General features: G+C 41.3%; 1 protein-coding gene across 3 annotated transcripts; it reads right to left on the bottom strand.

Moving 5' to 3' along the window:
- Positions 1–1,666: 1,666 nt before the first annotated feature.
- Positions 1,667–23,059, bottom strand: PIGA (phosphatidylinositol glycan anchor biosynthesis class A). 3 transcript variants are annotated; one of them, XM_050964154.1, is made up of 6 exons: positions 22,997–23,059; positions 17,890–18,674; positions 14,736–14,868; positions 11,172–11,304; positions 9,445–9,651; positions 1,667–6,776 (listed from the first exon to the last, which is right to left on the bottom strand). In XM_050964154.1, the coding sequence occupies exons 2-6, from the start codon at positions 18,602–18,604 to the stop codon at positions 6,513–6,515; spliced, it is 1,452 nt and encodes a 483-aa protein (XP_050820111.1). In that variant the 5' UTR covers positions 18,605–18,674; positions 22,997–23,059; the 3' UTR covers positions 1,667–6,512. The 3 variants fall into 3 exon arrangements, with proteins under 3 accessions (XP_050820111.1, XP_050820121.1, XP_050820130.1); XM_050964164.1 differs by lacking the exon at positions 22,997–23,059 and adding an exon at positions 22,664–22,708; XM_050964173.1 differs by lacking the exons at positions 17,890–18,674; positions 22,997–23,059 and adding an exon at positions 16,847–17,374.
- Between the last annotated feature and the right edge of the window lie 1,245 nt (positions 23,060–24,304).

Here is a 24,304-nt window from a genome sequence, read left to right as displayed (position 1 = left end):
TGCAAGAAACAAATTCCCTGGGCAGCTCCAGTGTAAATACAATGTATGCTAAAATAACATTTCTACTTAAAAATCCACTAAAACTCACTGGGCCGAGACAGAGTCTTCTTGTAGTGCTGTCCTCCTTTCCCGCTTTGTTATTTTTCTGGCATAGATTTTCTACGTTATGAGCCTTAAGGGCCTGATTTAACACATGTATACATGCTTAAATTTATACACAAGTGTAGTCCCACGGACTTGGGCACAAATGTTTGCAAGGTCAGGGACTTAGCTTGTAACATATTTGTGATAGGGCTCATGTCTTCTCTATGTTCTGGAAAGGACCTAGAACAACTTAGGGGAACATGAAACCAATAAATAACTTTCCAGCAGAAACATACATACTTTCTTTACTATCTCTCTCTCTCTCACACACACACACACACACACACACACACACACCTGGCATATCAAGTAGAAAGCATATATTGGGGGCTGAATAGTCGTTGGTGTTCTATGCTTAGTATATAGCATTTCCTCCTCCTTTGAAATTCTGCTGTTTTATTTAAGGGAAGGGGGACTGTCATGGTATAATTCCCCACTCTGAACCTTAGCATCCAAGAGATGGGGTACCAGCATGAATTCCTCTAAGCTCAATTACCAGCTTAGAACCTGTAGCGCTGCCACCAACCAGGAATTCCAGTGCCTGGTACATTCTGGTCCCCCCAAAACCTTGCCCGGGGACCCCCAAGACCCAGACCCTCTGGATCTTAACACAAGGAAAGTAAACCCTTTCCCCCACCGTTGCCTCTCCCAGGCTTCCCCTCCCTGGGTTACCCTGGAAGATCACTGTGATTCAAACTCCTTGAATCCTGAAACATAGAGGAAAATTCACCTTCCCCCCTCCTTCTCTCTTCCCCTCCCGGATTCTCCCTGAGAGAGAAAGTAATCCTAACACAGAGAGAAATTAGCCTCTCTCTCCCCCTTCCCTCCTTTCTCCCCACCAATTCCCTGGTGAATCCAGACCCCATCCCCTGGGGTCTCACCAGAATAAAAAAAAAACAATCAGGTTCTTAAACAAGAAACTTTTAATTAAAGAGAGAAAAACAGTAAAAATTATCTTTGTAAATTTCAAATGGAATAGGTACAGGGTCTTTCAGCTATAGACACTGGGAACACCCTCCCAGCCTAAGTATTCAAGTACAAATTAAAATCCTTTCAGCAAAATATAAATTTGAACTCCTTCCAGCCAAATACACATTTGCAAATAAAGAAAACAACCATAAGCCTAACTCGCTTTATCTACCTAGTACTTACTGTTCTGAACTTATAAGAGCCTGTATCGGAGAGATTGGAGAGAAACTTGGTTGCTCGTCTGGTCCCTCTGAGCCCCCAGAGTGAACAACAACCAAAAACTAACAGCACACACAAACTTCCCTCCCTCAAGATTTGAAAGTATCCTGTCCCCTGATTGGTCCTCTGGTCAGGTGACAGCCAGGCTCACTGATCTTGTTAACCCTTCACAGGCAAAAGAGTGATGAAGTACTTCTGTTCTATTAACTCTTACTTATCTGTTTATGACAGAGACATTTAGTAAAGCTGGTAAGTAAGTATTTTTTGGGGACAAACTTAAATCCTTATAAGTCCAGGCATGGATGAAAGGTGAAACAGTAACCAAACAGATCAATAAATATCAAAAGGAAAATAAATTTATATTACAAAATATTTATACAGAAAGCCTTGATCACAAAAATGATTAAACATTACAAGTTGATATACCTTTGTAGATCTATCTAGACTCTTAAAAAAGCATTTGAATATCATACAGTAAGGAGGCATTCATACTTCCCTTGATACTTGATCTGATTTTAACAGGTTATTTTACATTATCAGCATGCTGTTATGTATGTTCACAGTGTCTGTACAGAGTGTCTAGGCACAAGAGGCAAGGTCTCACATGCTATGGAATGCAAATCAGTTTAAGATTTCCATCATCTTTGAAATAAGGAAGTAAGTCAAACCACTCAAGTTTTCAAGATGACCCGCTCCATCAAGAAGAGGGAAATATCTTCTGTAATCCTTTATTCAAAAGGTGTCTTTCAGATTTTTCTCCATTTAAGACACATTATTTCTTCAGTTGGTTTGATTCACTGTTTGGTAACACTTAATGGATATTATTTGTAAAAGTGGAAAATATATTTCACAATTATATCTTCAGATTTTTTAAAAAGTATTATCTGCTTACTATTATACTGGCATTTACCCATGAACTCTGCAGGGCTTTCTATACTTTGTTCCTCAAGTATTCCATGCCTTTGTCAGTCCCACAAATATTCTATTCTATGTTTCAGAGTAGCAGCCGTGTTAGTCTGTATCCGCAAAAAGAACAGGAGTCCTTGTGGCACCTTAGAGACTAACAAATTTATTTCAGCATAAGCTTTCGTGGGCTACAGCCCACTTCTTCGGATGCACTCTTCCTCCTCTCCTTTTCCCATTGTTGCCTACTGCTGTCTTCTGAATCACTCACTGACTGTGAAAGGAATGACTCCACCCTGCCCACTTTTACTCATCTAACTTGCATACTTGTCCAGTGCAGGTACTCCATAGGGAAGGTACCGTGACCAGATAAATAGCTTGGTAAAGGACTTAAAAAGGAGGTGTTGGTTAAAGGAGTGGAACTGGTGTGTGTGTGTGTCTCTCTCTCTGAGAGGGGCTCCTATGACTGGTACGGCAGGGAGCCAACCCCTTTCTTATAGCTAACCTTAACCCTCATTCAAGCAGGGGAGAGATGGTAAAGTCCCATCAATGGGTTGGCTGGGGGCCCTGGATGGGGGAGAAAAAAAAAAAAGAAAAAGAGTGGAGCTAGAGGAAGTTCCCAGGTCGATACTGAATGAATATGGGGTTATCTGCACTGCAGACTTATCTGCTGGGTAGTCCTGGACATCTAATAATAAAGTTGCAGCCTAATTAAAACCATATCAAGTGTCTCTTGTCCTTCTTTTGGTATAGCCAGACGACTCCATCCTGCCCACTTTTACTCATCTAACTTGCACACTGCAATTTTAGGCCCCAGATCTGCAAACATTTACGTATACGGAGTAACTTTATGTAGGAGAGTAATCCTACTGAGTCCAGTGGAACTATTAATGGATACACTGATGAGGTCAAAGACCTGGTGTTTGAAAAGAGGAAATTGGTAGTGTGATCAGGCGAACTACAGATATTATAAACTATACTGTGTGAGATACAGTTCATTTGTAATTAAGTCAGTCAGATTAAACTTCATTTACAACAAGCCAAAACCCTTTTCTTTTATACGTCGTTTACCACAGAACATTCTAGTTACAATGCTAGAATAGTGAGCAGCAGCATCAGTGCAGTGAGTTTCCATATATGTTGCTAGTGTTTGGGTATGCACGTTATAACTAAAAATATCAGTGCTTTATTGCAAAGTATAGAAACCTGAGGTAACCTGTAAATTGTACAACATTATGAGAAGGCCTTATTGTATTAGTCAGAAGCATGTAATACTCTGGCACAAGAAAGAATATCATATATAATTCTCCTACTCTACATTTGAGTTTTGTATAATTTATGAGTTCTGTACGCTTTACATGAGTTCCTATATGCTTTTGGCAATCAAAACAAAAAAGTTCCAAAAGAAAACTGAAATCAGCATAACATTTCAAAAATACTTATTGTAAAACTAAGTTGAAATGGTATCAGTGATTTTTTAGAAGTTGTTTTTACAAAAAATAAATAGTGCACCAGATTTTAAAAGTTACAAAATTCTCCTTAGTAAAGTGTTACCTACAACTCTACCCACTTTATCAATCTCTGTAGTAGTACTATATTTAATCTCTACTTTTTTCTTAACATTTAAAAAATGTTCAAATGTATAATATGTTTACTGTATGTTAAATATCTAGAGCTGAGCATTTTTTCTAACAGAAGAAACTAAATCTTAGACTTTGTAAACAGTGTGCCTCTCATAATCACATCAGTGCTTCATTAAAATACTGTTAAACAGATTTAGTTTTAAAAAAAAGTTGTCAATTTTGCAACCTAACACAGCAAAATAAACTTAAATTTTAGAAGATGTTTGTACAAAACATTGATTGGTTGCATGTTCACAGTTATTCTGCAAAGTTTTGAAAACATTGCTTTGCATATTGCACATCCAGAATACAATTATATCATGGGGAGTTTCATTATGCACAGGTTCGTTAAACCCCTTCAGTTTAAAACAATGCTATAACAAGAAATTAATCCAGTGCATACAACAGATAATGTCCTGAGAGAGTTGCTTTACAGGAATGTGAAATATCATATCTTCACTTCTTATGTGTTCAAAGTTGTTTTCTGATTGATATAGGTGTAGACTACTTAGATTAGGGCTAGTGAACCAATGACTGCAAGGGACCACATTTCTCACCTCACAGGGAATATGCAAATCTATTGGCCAGACCCACTAACTTTTTCCAGAAAGAGATTTAACTTGCTGGATTCATTTAAGAATATCTTTGGTGCAGTCTAGGTGTCATAACATTTAACATTTTCTCTTCTGAAGATGAATTCAAATGCAACTGATGTCATAAACGAAAAAAAACCAGTAGTTTTTGTCTAGCCCTTAGTGGATGTTTATCTACATCTCTCATACAAACAGAAGTTACCATACACTTTGGCACGGTCTACTGGAGAAGTTGGCAGACCTGAGCTATTCTTGGAAGCTTGTGTCTTTGCATTATGCTGATTTCTAAAAAACAATATAATTCCCTCACTTTCATGAGTACTTTAAAAACAAACAAAATAAAATGTTACTTTTACATGTAAGAGTGAAATAGGCAGTATTTAGCATTTTCTAAAATATCAAAACAAATTCTATAATGGAGTTTTGATAGATCAGAGAGATACTGATCACATTTAGGCAGAACATTGAAGAACCCTTTCAAAATTAGTTTTGTGCAGCCAGAAGTGTCTATCTAGGGGATACAGCTGGATAGGACAAGAGCTGGCTAGCAGTATATCAAATGCTGAAAGTCTACATGGTAATGTGCTTGTTTTTACAGAAGTGATTTCACATATCACTTTTCAGTTTTTGATTGATTTGCGTAGGTATTTTTATTTTGCCAATTCTTCACAGGTCTCCAATACATCAATACAAATATCAGGAGTTGGCAAAAACCATCTAAAGCTAGTTAATTTTGTATTTTGCACCCTAGGTGCCACTGTATGGATATTAAAGAGGGTACTAACAGTGATTCCCCCAAGTGACAGTGACCCCCCCAATTTCACCAAGTGCAGAGGTCTTTTTGTTCTTCTGTTGGGGCTTGTAAACTCCTGTCTGCAGAGAACACTGATTGTATCTGTCCTGTGAAAGATACTCTATTACTGTGTAAAACTTACAAACAAGTTAATTGACTTTGTTCTTGAAGTAAACACTATGCTAGTCTTAAGCTGTAATTGATACAATGTAAACAAACAGACCCTCACCCTCTGTGATTACAGGGCCAGGAATCTCATAGGAATTAACACACATTCCAAAAGTGGAGGAGACAGTAAACTAAAATATGGTTAAGATATAGAATGTATGTTGATGAATGTTTGATGTACGTGAATGGTTAGGGAGGTGCCAGCCTGGAAAGGATCCATCGGCCGAAGAATGTGTCAAGTGGACCACCAGACAACCCCTGGAGGGTAAACTGGGATCCACCTCAAACACCTGGAAGGAATGTGCCACTTTAAACAGTGTGGAGCCACCAGGAATGTGCCATCTGCTAATTGAGCCAACAACAGCAGGATGAAACGGTTCCCATAGACTAACATAGGAATTAATTCCTACAAAAATGGACTCTAAAAAGTGAGGACTTTGAGTCCCTGGTTCGGCTGCCAATCTCCAGGAGCATCAGATGCATCTGACACAGACTTGGCTCCATCCTCATGACCAAGATACCTGGCCAGTAACTTGGAATGAGCAACTTCTAGGCTGGTAACTATAACACCTATACAGAACCTGAATGAATGATGTGTGTGTGTGTATAAGGAATAAGCAGTGATAGGAATAAGTAGTAAAACAACGTTGTTTGCTTTTATCTTTTGCCTTATTATTATATTTACAATAAATGTGGCATCTTTGTCTTATCCCTCTTAATAAGATCCTGCTGGTTTTTATTATATTGGTATAACACCATGAAAAATCCATGCTCGTTCTCTGTATAATACACTAATAACAGATGAAATCTAGTATTCTTGTCTCTCTGAAGGTAGTTTTACACCTGAGCTGTACATATTACCACTTTCCTCCCTACTTTAAGTGCAAAAGAATTATGTCCATAAACTGCATATGTTTAAATCTTTCCCCAAAACTAATTAGCACAATCCTAACTTGAGGTAGCACATTTTATCAAGTTTCTTTCCAACAATTTAGGAAAGCTTTTAAGAGTTTAAAAACAGTATCTCTTTATGGAACTAACTATCAGCAAATACTAAAACCTTTTAGACAGCAATGCCCTTCTTCCTCACTTCAAACATTTTTAACAGTTTGAAATCTCTTCTTTCTCACTTTCTTTTTTACTAGAAAAATACTGTTGAGTCCATGCTCCACTAGGACCTGTGGCATCTACTGCAACATCAATAAGGGAATCTGGAGTCATCCATCTCAGAAACACCAGGAAAAGGAAGCTTAATACAGCAAAAAGAGCAAAAATACACCCAGTCACTGAGCCACAGTGAGATATCAGTCTGTCAAGCCGCTTGTCCATTGGTAATACCACTTCATCTGCAACTCTGTTATACACCTGAAAGAGGGGAATGAGGAAAGAGTTAAAATTTTGCTGAGTCATCTTTATGATATATTATCTCTGAAGATTAGGCAAAACTGTGTTTTACTATGTATTGCACATAATAATGATCCTGTTCCAAACTTAGATGGGAGTGTCCAACAAAAATAGCTTCTTACAGATAAAAGACTGTCCTTTAAAAAAAAGAAAAAGATGAGAATAGCTAAAGAGGTGGAAAAACTTCCACAGGGAGACAGATTTAAGAGATTGGAACATTACTGCGTGTAACCTGAAAACGAATGGCACAGAGGAGTGAAAGATCACACACTACTAATCAGCCTTACATAATACAAGAACAAGGGGATAGTCAAACAGAAAGGCAGCAAATTTAAAACTGATGAAAAGGAAATACTTTCCCCAACTTAATTAAAAATTACCTCACAGAACTCATCACAAGAGATCACTAAGGGCAAGAGCTCAGTGGGATTCAAAAAGGATCAGACACTTAGCTATTTAAGGAGGGTTTCCAGTTAGAAAAAACTAACTTTCCATGAAAGTCAACCAATCCAGACTCAAACTCTATTCATTCACACTTCAACATGATGATAAATAATGAAAAGTATATTTCTTGCCCTGTCCACAAAAATATGTGGGAATCCCAGAATGCTGAACACTGAGTCCATTTTATCAGAAATTCTATTTTTCTTTATGAGAGGAAGTCTGAAGCTCTTTTGCTATCCTTACATTAAAGGTAAAGGGGTGAGCATGTGTGTGTATATGTAAAATTAGAAGCCTATACACACACAGGAACAAACCATAGTGATTTAATGACTTGATTTGCAGCACAAAGATTCTTTGTTCATCCATGCAAATCAGGTAGGGCTGTCTAAATTCTAATCTTTGTACCTGCAGCTAGCGAGTAAGTAGGAATGGGACACACTCTAGAGCTTTCTTGAGAAAAATAACTTTGTAAGAGTTATTAATACAATAATAGAATAGGCTTGAAAATATACAAGCGACAACTTTCTTTTTAGTGAGTACTATTATTCAAAACTACTATTTAGAGAATGGTGCTATCCTAAAAAGGCAGCACTATAAATATCTACAACATATAGATAATGGAAGTTTTCTAATAGCCCCAAAGCCATGTCTTTGAACTGCAACTATCATGCGGCAGTTATTTCAGAGATAAAGTGAAGTTAGTTCTGCAAATAACCAGTATTGTTTCATGGTTAAAAAATGTGACTCTTCTACTCATCCCAACATTTTCCTAGTTTGTTTAGAATCCAGTTTCTTTTAGCTCTTTCCTAAAAGCTAAACCAAACTAACCTCTATAATCACACTTCAAAGAGTAGTTGTTTTTTTTAAAAGGTTATATACAACCCTTTTAATCTCCTATTCCACTATTGCAGTGGTCCCCAACCTTTTTGGCTGGCGGACGCCAGCTGAAGGACCACTGCGGCAGTGGAGCACCCACCAAAATGCTGCTGAATTTCGGCGGCGACGCCTCTCGATGACGCTGCTTGCCGTTGACAAGTGACGTCATCGAGAGGTGTCCCCGCCGAAATTCGGGAGCGACGCCTCTCGATGACATCACTTGTCAACGACAAGCGTCGTCATCGAGAGGCTGAAATGCCGCTGAAATTTGGCAGCATTTCGGCAGGTGCTCTCCCAGGGGCCAGGACGTGGTTGCAATAAGATCTCCCCGCGGGCACCGCGTTGGGGACCACTGCACTATTGATTAAAAGACTACATTCTTCCAGTAGCTGCAATATTAGTATTCCTTACGCAGCAACGGTTAGCCAACATAGCTGACATTAACAGCAATATTGGAGCAATGTGCAATAAGAATGTTGCAGCATGACAAGCTATTCTTAAAGTGCAAGTTAAAACACTGAAAACAGTGAAGTTTAAAATGAAATGGATTGAGAAATACAATCTTATGGGTGTGTTATAATTATCCTATAGGACACTGATAAAACCAAGTTGACATTAAGTGGCATGTTATTTTATCTCTTACCAACCCCTTTGAGGCCAAAATCAGTTTTTCTAGAAGTGTCAGCTGGAAGAGCTTGCTGCAACAAGTTATAACTGCGTTATCTATAACAGGTAAAGTTTGTCACTAATGTAAAAAAAAAGTACTAACATATAAAAGTACAGGTCTACTCTGATAAGTGGCTGTGAAAACATGGCAACTTCTTACTCAACATATCCTTAACTTCTGTGTGTCCAATGGTATCTGAAGATGTTAAGATCTTATTTTAATCACTAAGTTTTACTTCTGTTAATCTGGCAGAGCCAGAGACAGACAGATTCTATTCCTTTTTGTGCATCAGACTTGTTCAGTACCTTTTCAAATTTCAAGGTCAAGCAGACATGCGCACAAACCAACTGAAAACAACAGGGTTGCACAGACGTAACTGAGGGCATTATCTGCACTTCTGAATCTTTATTGTTGGTAACGGTGCATAACAAGGAAAGAATCCAGTTTGATTTCCTAGTGGTAGTGTGAATTTACAGGGCTTGTAGTTGGCGGAGAAAACATTCACTTTTTATTTGTTAAACCATGCACATTTGATATGGGTGTCACTGAAATAATACACAGAATTTCACAACGCTACTTATATAGAATCACTTTTCGAGTAAAATCACACTTTAAGACAGTCAGAAGTAGACGTCTACGTACTTTTTCAGTTCTCTTTGCAACATTCCTCCATGTATAGAATGTCTTTACTTTGTTATGGATAGTTTCTGGGGTTGGTAGTGTTCCTGACCTGATCTGGGCAACAGCTTTTTCCAGACCATCACACAAAGATTTCATTGAGGGCTCACATAAAATGATAAGATTTTCCGGTAGCACCTCAGGGATTCCACCAACTCTTGTACTCACAACCTTTGGAGGCAACAAAACAATTAAGTAGTATATATGCTGCATAACATAACTCACTAAAATACAGCTAGACTGGTAATAAGATAAAATTGCTCAACAGGAGTACTTTAGATTAAAACAAAGGATCCAGCCTTGCAGGGCCTTCCAAGAACATCATCAAATGACTTCAAGAAGAGTTTAATCTGCATGACAACTATAGGTCTTGGACCTAGCAGAGGTGTTAGTGCAGTAGCTTAGCTGTGGGACATTCAGAATCAATATCTGGATATCAAAAGGGACCTCACCTGCAGAAGCAGAAAGTATTATGTACAACAGAAATTTTCAAAGAAGGGAATTATCTTTCCCTAAAGTGCTTGTCACCATACACAAACGATTATGTATAATCAGGCTTGGATTCCCTACCCACCGCCTCTTTCGCGCCCCCCCCCCCTCACCTCCACCATCCCCAAGGGAAAAAAGGCCAGTAGGCAAATTTGAGAGGGGCGGAGGGTCGTTTTATCTCCCACACACACTTTTAAGCTTCTGTGTCACTAACATTTACAAGACCATAACATATTTGAAAGTTTTGGAATACTAATTTTAATCTAAAAAAAGGAAGGAAGTAGAACACAAACTCTTGGCAGATCTATTATTATTAGGCAGTAATAAAAAAGTTTAGAACTCACCCCAAGCAGCAAGTGGAAAGGGAATGGGTACTGGGACTTGTGACTGGAGAGAGGGGTGAGGCTAGCAGGCAGAATCTACTATCATGGATCTCTGGAGAGGATTCCAGTCCCCATCATTTAAATTTCTCTATGTCCAAGACAGCCTCTATATTTAAAAAGTCATGTGGGAATGGAATCTCTGACAGCATGACTCTGCTTAGTTGCTATTTTAACCCTCACAACACTAACATGGATTCATAACGCTCACAAAAGTATAGAAGCCAGCAAGGGATTCCACCAAGAATGTCCTAGTCTTTGATCTCTTTCCTCTTTATGTGAAATCTCTACATAGAATAAATACTTCCTCAGCTGACTTAAGAAATGGATGCCAGCTCCTGAGTCAGCCAAAGAACAGTGTTAAGAACAATGGCTCAATCAATGCTACATAAATCAATCAAAAGATCGGTCATATTCACCAAACATTTTTCTTCAAATACCTATTGCTGATGGAAGGTAGAGGCAAAAGTCTAACAGATATATTGTCCATGGACAGAGAGTTAACTGGCCAAAAACACTTTCAAAAAATACATACAGAACAGCATTTTGAAGAAGCAGCTTGGTTAGTTCAGAGAACTAGGAGTTAGGAGACCTGTAAGCTATTCCCAACTCTACATGAGCTTCCTCTGGGAGCTAAGCAAATCAGTTAACCTCTCTTCATCTCAGTTTCCAGAGGATGTGTAAATGTGGATTAATATTTGCCCACCTTGGTAGACTGCTTATAGATCCTCAGATGAAATGCACTGTTATAAGCATATATTATGAAAATAAGCATTGTAAAAATATGTATGCATGCATTCTATACAGCAAAGATTCTTTTACCTGTAAACCACAACTGGCTGCTTCCACAATTGCCATACAGAAGGCTTCAGTGAGAGAAGTATTGAGAAAAATGTGTCCCTGGACCAACACGTTTCTAACATCCTGGTGTTCCAAAGCCCCTAAAAGACGCACTCTGCCCATAGTTAAAGAAAAAGATGAACACTGGTTTCACATACTGTAATAATGCTACAAAACATTACATATTTTGGAACATACAGTTAACGGTGTATACATAGTACTGTATTAAAGCAGAGTGGACACCATCTTATTCCAATTTCTTTAAAGCTTAATTTTTAATCAAAGCTCTGTATTTAGCTTGAAAAGAAAAACCAACTGTTTGAAAAACTGAGTTTTTATGGCAATTGCCTCTAAAATATTTCTACCATGTTTTCTAGCTTAAAAAGGGAAGATTTATGTTATTTGGTTAATATTCCAAATTTACCAGTCTCCCATGTTCAAACAAGTGCAGCAAACAGGAAAGATCTACAGGAAGAATAAAGGCGCTCTCTTTCTTGGTATGTTTCTACATTCAGTACCATGACTACCAGCAATGGAAAAGTGGCTGTGACCTGCAACACATGTGCCATGATTTCTTTCCTGCCTGAAGCAAAAGAGACTTTGTTTGAGGTAGAAGTTAGTGGTTGTGCTGAAGATAAGACCCATGGTTTGAAAGAATAGGTATTGACACTGCATATCTGAGAGGCTGAGTACCTGGACAACCAGATTCTGAAAACAACACCATCCCAGGTTCAAGAAGGATTTGATGACCAAGGAAACAGAAAGAGCAGAAACCAGACAGTATTGGCAGCTTGTAACCGCAAGAGGGCAAGAGAACAAAGTGGCATTCTACACTGCTGGAGGAAAAAAGATGATGGACAGACTGTGACCAATTGAGCAAAGACCACAGGAATTCCATACAGCTAGAAATAGCCAATCACTACCAGATTCTTAGCGTGGACATGGTAAAAAAAGTGTGTCTGAAGAGCCAGCAAGTCAAATGGAATGGAGAGCATACAGGAAATACCTGAGAATGGCTGCTCACCCCGACCCATAAGAAAACCCCCCATGCTCACAAAGATCTCCAAACATGCAAAGAAGACAGATGATCTTTGTCAGGGATTCTATGCTACAGAACGGAAAGAACATTCTGCAAGGGACAGGCAGACAACAGGATGGCATGAGGTCTTCCCAGAGCCAAGACATAAGATGTGACTGCAAGGCTAGACAGGCTTCTGCAGTTGACAGGCAAGACTCCACTAGCGATGGTGCATATCTACGCTACTGACACTGCTTCATGTGATAACTCAGATTATAAATGACTTTAGAGAACTTAGAAAGGTGCTGAAGGCGAGGAAGGAAGTCCTCTGAGTGAAGGAAGACAGCAAACAAAAGATTCTAGAAGCAAATCGCTGGCTAGGTAAGTGTTATAAAGTACAGGGTTTTGGTTTTTTGGAAAACTGGATCACCTTGTATGGGGAGAGGGCACCATGCAATTTGTATGGCCTCCATCGTCTAGGGGACTGGCTGACTAGACTAGTCAGGAAGGTGTTAAACTAATAACAAAAAGGTAGGGTGAAAAGGGAGAACAAATGAGAACTCATTTAGCACAAAATCAACATATCAAGAATAAAATTAATAAAGGTAAATGCAGAGAAGAAATACTTTCATTACCTCTACAAGAATGCTAGGAACTTAGCTCATAGGCAAGAGGAATTGGAAGTGATCATTTATGAGCATAAATTTGACCTAGCTGGTGTTATTGAAACCTGGTGGGAAGATCTGCATGACTGAAATGTTAAAGTCCCCGGTTATAACGTATTCAGGATAGATCATGTGGGCAAGAGAGGAGGGAAGATTTTTCTTCCTAAAAAATATGCTTTAAACAACTACTGGACCTGACACAAGAATTAATTCAGGGGAAGTTCAATAGCCTGTGTTAAGCAGAAGACCAGAATATATGAGTCACAATAGACCTTTCTAGCCATTATAAAAAAAACAAACCTATGAGACTATAAAAATTCTGTCCCACATGAAATGCAAAACAGGAAACAGTCTGAAAATATTTTTCTGAAAATTATAAAATCACACTAAAGAAATCAAAACAGCTTCTTCTGGGTAATTATCAGACAGATATTTGAAGTCTGTAATACATAACAGGGATATACACATCTCTAGTAAAAATATTTAGGAACACATGTCCTGCACATGTGCAGTAGATTTAAAAAGAGAAACAAAATACCAATTGCTTTTTCGTATCCGTTGGCCAACCAGTAACTTTTCAACACAACCTCTAATCAATTCCAAAAGTTCAGGGAGTTTTCTAGGCATCACTGGGAGGAACCCTTTAATTTGGGGGGAAATAGGAAAACCAGAAGAGAGACATGTTTCTCTCCCACAGAGAGAAAAGAAATAATAAAGCGGGGAGGAGGGAGGGCACACACAGAACCTCTGGCATGGGAATGGTGGACCCAGGTAGGAAGGCACACAGAGCCCCAGCCATGAGGGAAGGTGTGCCAGGTTGTAGGGAGTTCCCTGCCTTGAGGGAGGGTGGGGGTGAGGGGGAGTTGAAGGGAGGCCCTGAAAGAGGGGGATGGAGCGGTGGCACACGGGGGGGGAGGGGGAAGAAGAGGGTTTGAGGAATGAAAGGAGCCTCTGGGTGTGCAGTGAGCTGAACCCACAGAAACAATGAACTGTGCAACTCTCTAGTATAGTTTTCATATATCCAGACAGGTTTTTTTAAAAAAACCACTAAATTTTTGGCTGGAAAATGAAAAATTATTTTTAGTTTTTCAAGTGTGTAAATTTGAATATGCCAAAACATCAATAAGTGCAGTGTAAATAATTAAGTAGAAAACAGTATCTTAATCCAGTGAGGATTTCATTTCTGTTTGTTTCTATTGCTTGATATTATATGCAGAAACAATGAACCAGCAACCCATATTGTTGTCTAATAGAAAAACAAGCTCTTCTCATCCGCCCCCACTCCCCCCTCCCCCAAAAAGAGGAACCAACTCACACCAATATTTGCTATGGAAACAGATCCTACCTCTATTAATTTATCGTTTTATTATGATAGCGCCTAGGAGCGCCAATCAGGGACCCACTGTGTTTATGTGTGTGTACAATGCCAAGCAGATAGTCGCTGCTCCGTAGAGCCTACAATCAAAGTATAAAATGAGACAACAGGTAGGTACACAGATGGGGGAAGCACAATAAAACAGTGCTGGTCAGCTTGATAAGCAGCAGTGGCAGCAAACCAGCTGCCTAACCACTGACGCCTTATTTCACTGTATGATACTGCCTGCGATGGCTAGGACTCTAATGCTGACCCTGCAACTGGATTCGTGTGGACAGATCTTTATGCCTGTGCAGAGTCCACTGAACTCACTGGGGCTTGGCACAGATCTGCCGGCACAAACCAACTTGCAGAATCAGGGTGTAACTTTGCAAGAATCTGCTTATTCTCGTTTAATCTGTGTCCCTACCCACTTCCCTCCACCCTCTCATTGTTTCAGCATATTCTTTTTTATATTTACATTGTAACCACAGACACATAGAACAAACCTGTCATGTAGTTGGTATCTTTCCCGTACCTCTTCCAAAACTATTCGCTTTGGTCCTTCTCCTCCAACTAAGAAATGTAAATCTGGATATTTCTGACAAAGTTCAGGAATTATACCACTAAGCAAATCTATACCTAAAATACAAAATGTAGAGCAGTTATTATTGTATTTGAGTGTTCAGAGCTTATCTTTCTGATGCCATCCATTCCTGTAACACTATTCACACACGTCAAAATCAGAGGTCTCTGAAAGATGGATGCATCACTGGCTATTAAAATATCAAAACCGATAAACTAGCAGAATGCAAGAGTGTAAGAAGTGTTTAAATTATGTATCCTCTTTGCTTATTTTAAGCATACAACCATTTTCAACTTTACAGAAAATTACTGCACAAGGCATCAAACCCCGCAAGTGCCACAACTGAGATATGAACACAGTTTGCTAAAAAGCAGAAGACTCAATCCTGCAACTCTAGTCACATGAGTAGACCCAATGAAGTCAATGGGTGAGAGTCTCACCCCAGCTCCAACCTCTTTTACCAGTAAAGGGACCCTAAAAGCCCCAGTTCTGGTCAGATGAGAACTCCCTTGGTGCAGGAACTGAGGAGGACAGCTGCAGGCTTTCCCTCTGAGGACCCCCTTGCAAGTCCTGGTACAAGGTGGATGGCTGGGAACAGGAAGGGCATGTCAGGGGCAGGACCTAAGCATGCAATGTTGTGGAGATTCTGGGCCACTCAGGATCTCTTTATAAAGTAAGTACTGGACCCCAAATCAACTAGCAAAAGGAATCTAAAAGCAGAAATAAAGAATGAAACTAAAACTACAGTTTTATTATTCTAATGTTTTAATTAGCATTGGGTTAAAACTGGTCATACGGATACGATATTTTTTTAAAAAAAATCAGTACTTAAATTTAGAGATAGGTGATTTACATTAAAACAGTATCTCAGTCCAAATTGTATGCCCTACGTCTGTGATCTGACTGAGCCGCACTTCTATGAAGCCATGGTGAGGGGGAGGCCAAACTAGAACAGAGACACAGGAAATCCACATGAATGTCCCTGGCTTCCCAAGGATCCCTCAGGTTTAGCTAAAGATCCTGCGTCATTTTCTGCAACGGAGGGGAACAAATCCTGATAAGGTGACAATGGAGAAGCTTCAGGCTGGAATCCTTATGGAGCAAATCTCCACAAGTCCCTCTCATCTATTTTTTAAAAAGAAAGAAAGGAACTAGGCCATTAATATCACACTGAATTCTTGTGATGGCCATATTGTTTTAATGGCTCAAATAGTGCCTCATATTGTTCCTTCCCCCATCTTCCAACAAAAAAAATTCATGGTAGCAGTAAAAATATTCATGAATTCCATTAAGAATATTTTTCATTAGCTTAACTATTTTAGTTATATGTATGTATGTATATTAGCCTGAATTAGTATCTTTTATGTATATTACTCTGAATGATAAAGAGTGAGTGATTAGAATATTAACAGTTACTCAGCAACGATACGGTATTCCAATATGCTGTATTTGACATAGCATTTTTAAAACCTGAACTAAAAATTTAGAACCTTTAGGTTTACTATATCAAGAAATTTCTTCCTGCTTTCTACAATTACAATAAACAAAAGCAATTGAAAACAAAAACCTATGATAAACATTAAAATTCTGTTGAAGAGGAGAAATTAAGGGCATACTGTCAATTAAAAATTATATAGTAAACAGATTTCTTTACCTCTGTTACCAGCCCCACCTATGCTTATGGAAAGCGAAAAAAATTAAAATTTTCACAGTTCATGTCAGTGATGCTCAGACCTCAGTGGTTCAGGAACCAAATTAGCAATCAACATTACTCAAAAGAGCTAATGTGAATTCATTGTTTCTTTATTATAGGAATATATATTCATATTTAAACAGTATGACAAATCATATATATATATATATATATATATATATATAATTCTCACAGCAAAATGACTGACCATTATTATTTTATCAATTACAATTGGTTAATAACCTAGTGGAGCATCCTGATTTGTTAATAATGAAGTCACACAATGTTTTAATATCATGTGCTGCAAAGAACCACAAGAGACACATTAAAGAGCCACTTACAGCTCGCGAGCCTCAGTCTGAGTATCACTGGTTTATATTCTTTGTTTACGCCTTCCATTTCTACCTACTGGGGCAATGAAAATCAAATGAGTCAATTTTCATTTAATAAACAGCTTCACTTTCAGGTTTTTAAGATTACAATGCTTATTTGCTTAAATATCAGCTCATTGCTACAATTAAAGAGGAAAAAGTGGAAACTTTTTTTTTTTAAACTGGTCAGGATTTGTTATAGGGGTGGGACCTAACTAGTTTCATATAGTTATTTATTTTTCTATTTAAAAGAGACATTGTCAGGACAAACACACATTTACTACGTCCAAGGACAGCACTGTGCCTGCCAGAAGCTCTACTGATTTCAATGGGGTTCTGTGTGAGTGTGGCAAGTGCTCATTTCCACTGACTGTAGAAATGGGACCTTACTGTAGAATCTGTACAAGACCAATTTACATGAATCTGACTGAAGTGTACATATATTCAAAATCTAAGACCAAAGAATTTAAAAAAAAATATCAGCGGACATAGGTTTAATTTTTCTTTCAACAAATCTGGCTTGGCTGGATTTGCTGCAAGGAGGCATGGAAACAGACAGTGAACACAGATTTTGAAGGCCAGTCTTGGGGTCTTAAAGGCCATGGGCCTCCCCTGTGGAACTGTGTGGGTCTTTGGGGCACACTACATAGGTCACTTCCAGGGGACTGGAGACAGGCTGGAGCCATAGCACAAACCCTGTGACTCCATGACAGCTGCTGAGTACCCTCAGTCACTTGGTGACTCACAGGGCTGGCTGTTCAGGGCCAGCTTCTGTTCCAATGAAGTCAATAGGAGTTAAACCCCTTAGGATCAGGCCCTTAGACATAATACATGGAAGTGGAAAGAGGGAAATGAGTGAAACAACTGTTTCAGATTCAACGCATTTTCCTTCGGTCACCGATATGGCATCTGTATTCAGTTGCTTAAATATTGAACATTTCTTACCACCCATTTAAAAAAAAAAATGAGAAAAATTTTTTTTGAAAAGCAACTTACAGTTTGGACCTCATTACCTTTTCTGTAAACAAGCCTGCTGACAACAACTACTGTTATCATACTATCATCCCTCCTACTTGGGTCTGGAGTGAAGTCGGTGGGATCAACAGCATTAGGGATGACAGATACGATCTCAGGATTCAGTGCGGCTCGTAGTACAGTGTTTTCCTTGCTAGTGTACGAGACACAAATGATGTGGTTTGTATCACACAGTGACACAGTTAGAAGTTTGTTTGTAAGCACCGAACTGACATCAGCAAATCCAAAGAGAGAATGGTCTGTAAAAACTGTCTGTAGTCCCATTGTCTTGGCATGGAAGAGTGCATCATGAGCCATGGAAGAAAACGAACTATGGGAATGGACTATGGTGACTCTCTCCCGCACAAATATGTACCTGAGTAGAGGCAGACTATGGAAGAGCGTTGTTGCTGTAGACTGATTGTACATGACCTTCAAAGGTAAATAATAAACTTTCAGACCACTGGCGAGGTAACGAATGCCTTTTCGGTTTCCATAAGCATGGGTGACAATTATAACTTTGTGCCCTCTTTCAATCAGGCACTGTGACAGCTGGTAGATGTGACTTTCCACTCCTCCCATATTTGGATAAAAAAAATCAGATACCATGCATATACTATGTGCTCGAATTCCAGTTGCTAGGGCTTTTATGCAGTTAATAGAGGAAGTTGGAGAGAGTGTGTGTCCATGGCCTCCTATTCTTCTGCAATCCATATTTAGAAAAAGTTTAGAAATCAGTCCTTCTGGTAGCCAGCCAGTTTGTAGATCTGGGCCTCCTCATTACCTAAGACGGTGAAAAAAAATTATTGCCAAAAATGTAAAGAAGCAGGGCTTCAGACTGTCACTTCTGCAAGGACCTTCATGCTACAGCAATATTAGCATTTTAGTTTCTGCAGGGCTGGCGCTAGCTTTTGGGAAGCTCTATGCCGGGGTCAGCAAACTTTTTGGGCAGAGGGCCACATCTGGATGGGGAAATTGTATGCAGGGCCGGGCAGGGGATAGGGGTGCGGGAGGAAGTGTGGGAAGGAGCTCAGGGAAGGGGGTTAGGGTACAGGAGGGGTGTAGACTGCGGGAGGGCGCTCAGGGCAGGGGGTTGGGGTGCACAGGGATGCAGGATGCAGCAGGGAACTCAGGGCAGGGGGTTGGGGGGCAGGAGGGTTGCGGGATGTATGAGGGGACTCAGGACAGGGGGTTAGGGAGCTCAGGTGAGGGGACTGGGGTGCAAGGTGTACAAGGGGGCTCAGGGCAGGGTTGGGGTGCAGGAGGGGTGCGGGATGTATGAGGGGCTCAGGGCAGGGAGTTGGGGTGCAGGAAGAGTGCGAGGTGTGGGCAGGGAGTTGGGGGGTGGATACAGGAGGGGTTGGTCCCCGGCCCCACGCCGCTCCAGGAAGCACTACAACCCCTGAGGGAGGGGGAGCAGAGGGGTCTGCGTGTGCTGTCCTTGCCGCGCCTCCAGGTACCTCCCCCAAAGCTCCCATTTACCACGGTTCCTCATTCCTGGCCAATGGGAGCTGCGGGGGGCAGTGCCTGGAGGCAAGGGAAATGCATTGAGTCTTCTGCCCCCTCGCCCAGGGACCACAGGGACATGGTACCGCCAGCGCTGCAGGCCGGATCTGAAGCCCTGAGGGGCCAAATCCAGCCCATGGGCCATAGTTTGCCCACCTCTGCTCTATGCCATCCACCTACAATAGAACCCTCCCTCCTTCCCAGCCACATCCTGCCTTTGGTAACTACCTCCCTCATTAATTTGTAAGGCTCCATGGCCTCTTGTGACTCTGTTTCCTCATCCCAATACCATCAAGCAAGGAGACGGAGGTGTTCTTTGGCTCTGAGTGGCAGGAAGAACCCCAGATCTTTTCTGCAGTTTTCTGTGACCAACAGGACAGGGGATAGGAATTGGGGATGATACCAGGCTGATGAGCCACTTATATAGTTACCACAAAATTCTGCTTATCAATAAAAGTTGAAGAACTATATGCAATACTGTAATACTGAATTACAATCTCTTACCAATGTGCCTTAGATACTGTGCTAATAAAAGACCAATAAAAGTGCTTAATTTTATAAAAGCCACTATTACAGCAGAACATGTTCCATATTCTTTGAAGCAATACCACATTTTATAAAATGTATATTGGCCTTTCATTAATGTAATGCTAGTGAGTACAGTATACTATATACAAGTATGTATGTCACACACACACACACAGAGTTACAGTCCTATTAAGAGAGGAGGATCATTATCACACCATCCTAAAGTAAAACTCAAGACTTGTCCTTTCATCTCATGTCTTGGTATTCACTCTTTACACTTTGTATTAAGAAGAGTTCCTCCCACCCCTGTGAGCATAAGTTATCTTTTCTGTATATCAACAGTTTTTAAGCTCTTTAAGCCAGGCCTTAATTATTGTAAAATACCATACACTTGTTTTCACAATGCAGGGATAATTACTATAAATGACCATAAAAATTCTGATCGGTTTTCTGAGTTTCTGACCCACATATTCACATAATTGGCTCCTGTCATGTAAAGGAGTCCACACACGTTACTCATTAACTTCACAAGGACTCCATATGAGCGTCCACACTTGCAAGTTCCTTTGCAGGACTAGGACTATATTTTGTACAGCCATAGGTTCTGTTCTTGCATAACAATTTTTAAAGAAATCTGATCACCATCATATGATTTTACTACATGTCCATAAAACCAAGTGATGCAACTCCTACTTAAAATAGTTTTGAAGGCCACACAGAACCACTTGATCATCTAGTCCAGTGGTTTTCAACCTGTGGTCCACAGACTATGTCTAAGGTTTCCAAAGGGATCTGTACCTGCATTTAACATCTTTTAGGGGTCCACAAATGAAAAAAGGTTGAAAACCACTGATCTAGTCTGGACTACTGTATCTAACAGACCACAAAACTTAACACAGCTATACCTGCATCATGCCCAATAAGTTGTTTTTTCTAAAAGTACATCTTCCAGACACAGGGTCCGGGTCTTGGTTTACAAATGTTGCACTTTCAATACATATATGCAGTGTAGTTGCAGCCATGTCAGTCGCAGGATATTAGAGGGACAAGTAGATGAGAATTCATTTTATTGGACCAACTCCTGTTGGTGAGAGACACAAGCTTTTGAGCTATACCACAAAACCAATGATATACCTGAATACATCAATGATATTTTCATCCTCTGGAGATATGACAAACTCCCTCAGACTGCCACCACAACTTCAACAACCACCACTCATCCATTAAACTCTCTCTGGAACACTCCCACACAGCATCAACTTCTTGGACACCAAAATCAGCTTCAGTGGAACCCTACAGAACACTACATATAAGAAACCTATGGATTCCCACATCTACTTTCACAGATCCAATAACCATCCCAAATACAGCAAGAAACTTATCTACAGCCAGGCACTCAGGTACTGCAGAATATGCTCTGAGAAGAAGGTCCGAGATACACACCTTAACACACTCAAAAACACCTTCACCAAACACAGACATTCCACTAGAGAACTAGATCGCAACATTAAACGGGCTACTCAAATACCCCAAAAGAACCTGCTTTAATACAAAAATAAACCCCTTTCCAACTGCACATCCCTAGTTGTTACCTACCACCCCACACTAGAACCCATATGGAGTATCAGCAAACAATTACAACCCATACTCAATGGGCATCCCACCCTGAAAGAAATATTTCCCAACCCCCCTCTTCTGGCCTTCAACAATCCCTCAACCTCTCCAAGCTTATCATCATCAGAAGAAAGCTCCTCACAGACCAGATACACCAACTCAAAGTGGCACCAAACCCTGCTACTATAACAGATGCAAAACCTGCAGACTTATTTCCACTGCTACAATGATCAATATCCCCACAACACACCTTTCAAATTCCATGGGTCCTACATATGCCTATCACAACGTGTGGTGTACCTCATCCAGTGCACTAAATGCCCCAATAGCAACTATATGGATGAAACCAATGACTGTGCTCTCAATTGAACTCACACAGGAAAATAAAAGACAAAAGCACTGTATTACACCTTTCACAAATTGCTCACGCTACATTTGACTCATCAGACCTCATCCTCAAAGGAAGTCGACACACCACCTTCAAAAGATGAGCCTAGAAACTTAAGTTCATAACTTTGCTAGACACTAAAAAACATGGACTGGATGAAGACACTGGATTTATAGATTATTACAACAATCTGTAACCCATTAACCCCTCCTTTTTGTCCTACAACTTCAGGGGCGTTAACAGGCCACTTCATTGGAAATGGTCCCTTAAAATATACACTATCTATGCTAAATGATCTGTACAGCCTTGCATTTAGCTATAACACTCTGAGTGCCTTCCCCAGACTAGAAGAAGAGCTCTGTACAGCTGAAAAGCTTCTCTCTCTCACCAACAGAAAACGGTCCAACAAAAGATATTGCCTCAGCCTCTCTATACTTTCATTACAACAAAACAGCACGAGCTGGTGCCCTCCTGGCCCCTGCACAGTGCTCACACAAACACGTGACATCAAGTCCCCCCCCTTACTGGCAACTTTGGAGCCCATGAACCACTAACGTTAATGACCTTGAGCCTCTACCGCATTTATAAGAAAATCATCACATTACGAGGCTCTGCGGGATGGAAACCTACCACGGCGTTGCAAACACCGTTGCACAAGAAGTAGCCAGCAACTGCCCCGTGTGTCTGTGTTACGTGGGGGGGGGCTGGAACCCCGCCGCGCCCGGCGCTGTACTTACACTACACCGGGAGAGACGAGCCCGCCTGCCGAGCGCGGCCAGGGGACGGGGCTGCCATACAAGGGGATGGATCCTGGCTGGGGCTGCAGGGTCTGGTTGTCACCGGGGGCAGTGACAGCAGCTCCTCCCCCCGCCCAGCCGGGCTCCGCAGGCCGGCCGCGGGCGGGGGGGTGGGGTCCCTGAGCAGCCCCGGCGCAGCCGAGCACGTCACAGGGGCCGTGGCCGCCCCACAGGCCTGGCGGGGGGAGGGGACAGACCGGGGGACCCGCTCCGCGCCCTGGCTCTGCGGGGGGGGGGGCCAAGGCAAGGAGCGGGGCAGAGTCACTCACGTACCTGCCAACAGGCGGGTCCATCCATTTCCGGGAAGGAGGGAGCAGCGGCCACTCGCTGTCCCCGCCCCGCCCCCGCTCTGCCCCGAAGCCCGAGCCGCCAACCAATGGAGCGAGCAGCTTCAAGTCACGCGGGACAGAGCAGCCAATCGGAAGCTTCAGTTTGGTTCAGCCCTGGAACGCTGAGGGGGGAAAGGGCGGAACGTGGCGTCCTTGACGTTCTGTGGTGCTCCGTGCCCGGGCTTCCCTTTAACCCCTTCCTCGCCCTAGGGCCGGGGTTCCTCGTGCGAACGCGGGAGCGCTCAGCGCCCTGGCCTGCGCCGGGCGGGGTCTGGGCGTGGGGAGTGTTTGCCTGGCTGTGATCCCGCCCGGGTTTCTGAGCCGGCAGCCGGGCTCCTCTTGAAGCTTTTCTCTGCAGCTAGAAGCTTACTGAGCTGGGACTCTAGCACATTCACCTGACTCCCGGAGCTGGGGCTCTAAGAAACGCACCATGAATCGCAAGACTCATAATATTTTATTTATTACCGGAAAACTAATGTGTGTTTCTGCAGTCCCACAGCACTTGCCCTGGAGTCAGCTGCTACCAATCAGGCCACACATCACCACACATGGCAAGAATCTCTACTGCTCTTTGCCAGGAGTGCTGACTTGTGGAGTCCCTCAAGGCTCAGTCCTGTTTTTATTCAAATATCTATGTGCAAATCTTTGCTAGCATAGCAAGATGATACAGGCTGCAATACCAATATGCTGCTGACCTGCATATATCTGTATCCTTCCAGCAGAAGACACCATTCGGTCACAGATAGTATAGTGGTTGGCTGAATGAAAACTAGCTGTCTTAGATTCAGAAAAGACCAAAGTAATGCTAGTAGAAGGCGGTAATTGCTTAAAGGTTCTGTTCAGCACCTACACCTCATTGTACCTCCAGTATTGTTGGTATGCAGCCTTGGGATCATGCTGATCCCGGAGAATCACCAGCTATCAAGAAAACTCCTAATCTTTTTAAGATGTTGATTTGCCACAGTAGTTTATATGTTTGTCACCTGTTGTCTGGAGTACTGCAGTTCTTTATTTCTTAGCCTGAGAAAATTTGCAGTGAAATGACATCTGGCATACGTTGCAGCACGCTAAGTGAAATGGGCTGAAGACTATATATGACTGTGCTCTGCAAGTTGTAGCTGACTCCTGGACAGCACCAGACCCAAAAGATGCCACTCAGGGGTCTGACACCGAGTTACAAAACCCTCAGTGGGATAGGCCCATGTTCTCTCAGAGACCTCTTTTTATTCAGGAACCTGCCATGGCAGCTATG

Source organism: Gopherus flavomarginatus, chromosome 1 (assembly GCF_025201925.1).
Source record: "Gopherus flavomarginatus isolate rGopFla2 chromosome 1, rGopFla2.mat.asm, whole genome shotgun sequence".
Lineage (NCBI taxonomy): Eukaryota > Metazoa > Chordata > Testudines > Testudinidae > Gopherus > Gopherus flavomarginatus.
This window is presented reverse-complemented; position numbering and strand designations above follow the sequence as displayed.

Coding starts and splice junctions, on each gene's coding strand:
- PIGA (XM_050964154.1), bottom strand. CDS start 18,604: ATGGATTGCAGAAGAATAGGAGGCCATGGACACACACTCTCTCCAACT. Junction 14,869..17,889: donor CAGGCTTGTTTACAGAAAAG/GTAATGAGGTCC, acceptor TTTGTATTTTAG/GTATAGATTTGCTTAGTGGT. Junction 11,305..14,735: donor AGATACCAACTACATGACAG/GTTTGTTCTATG, acceptor AACTATGGGCAG/AGTGCGTCTTTTAGGGGCTT.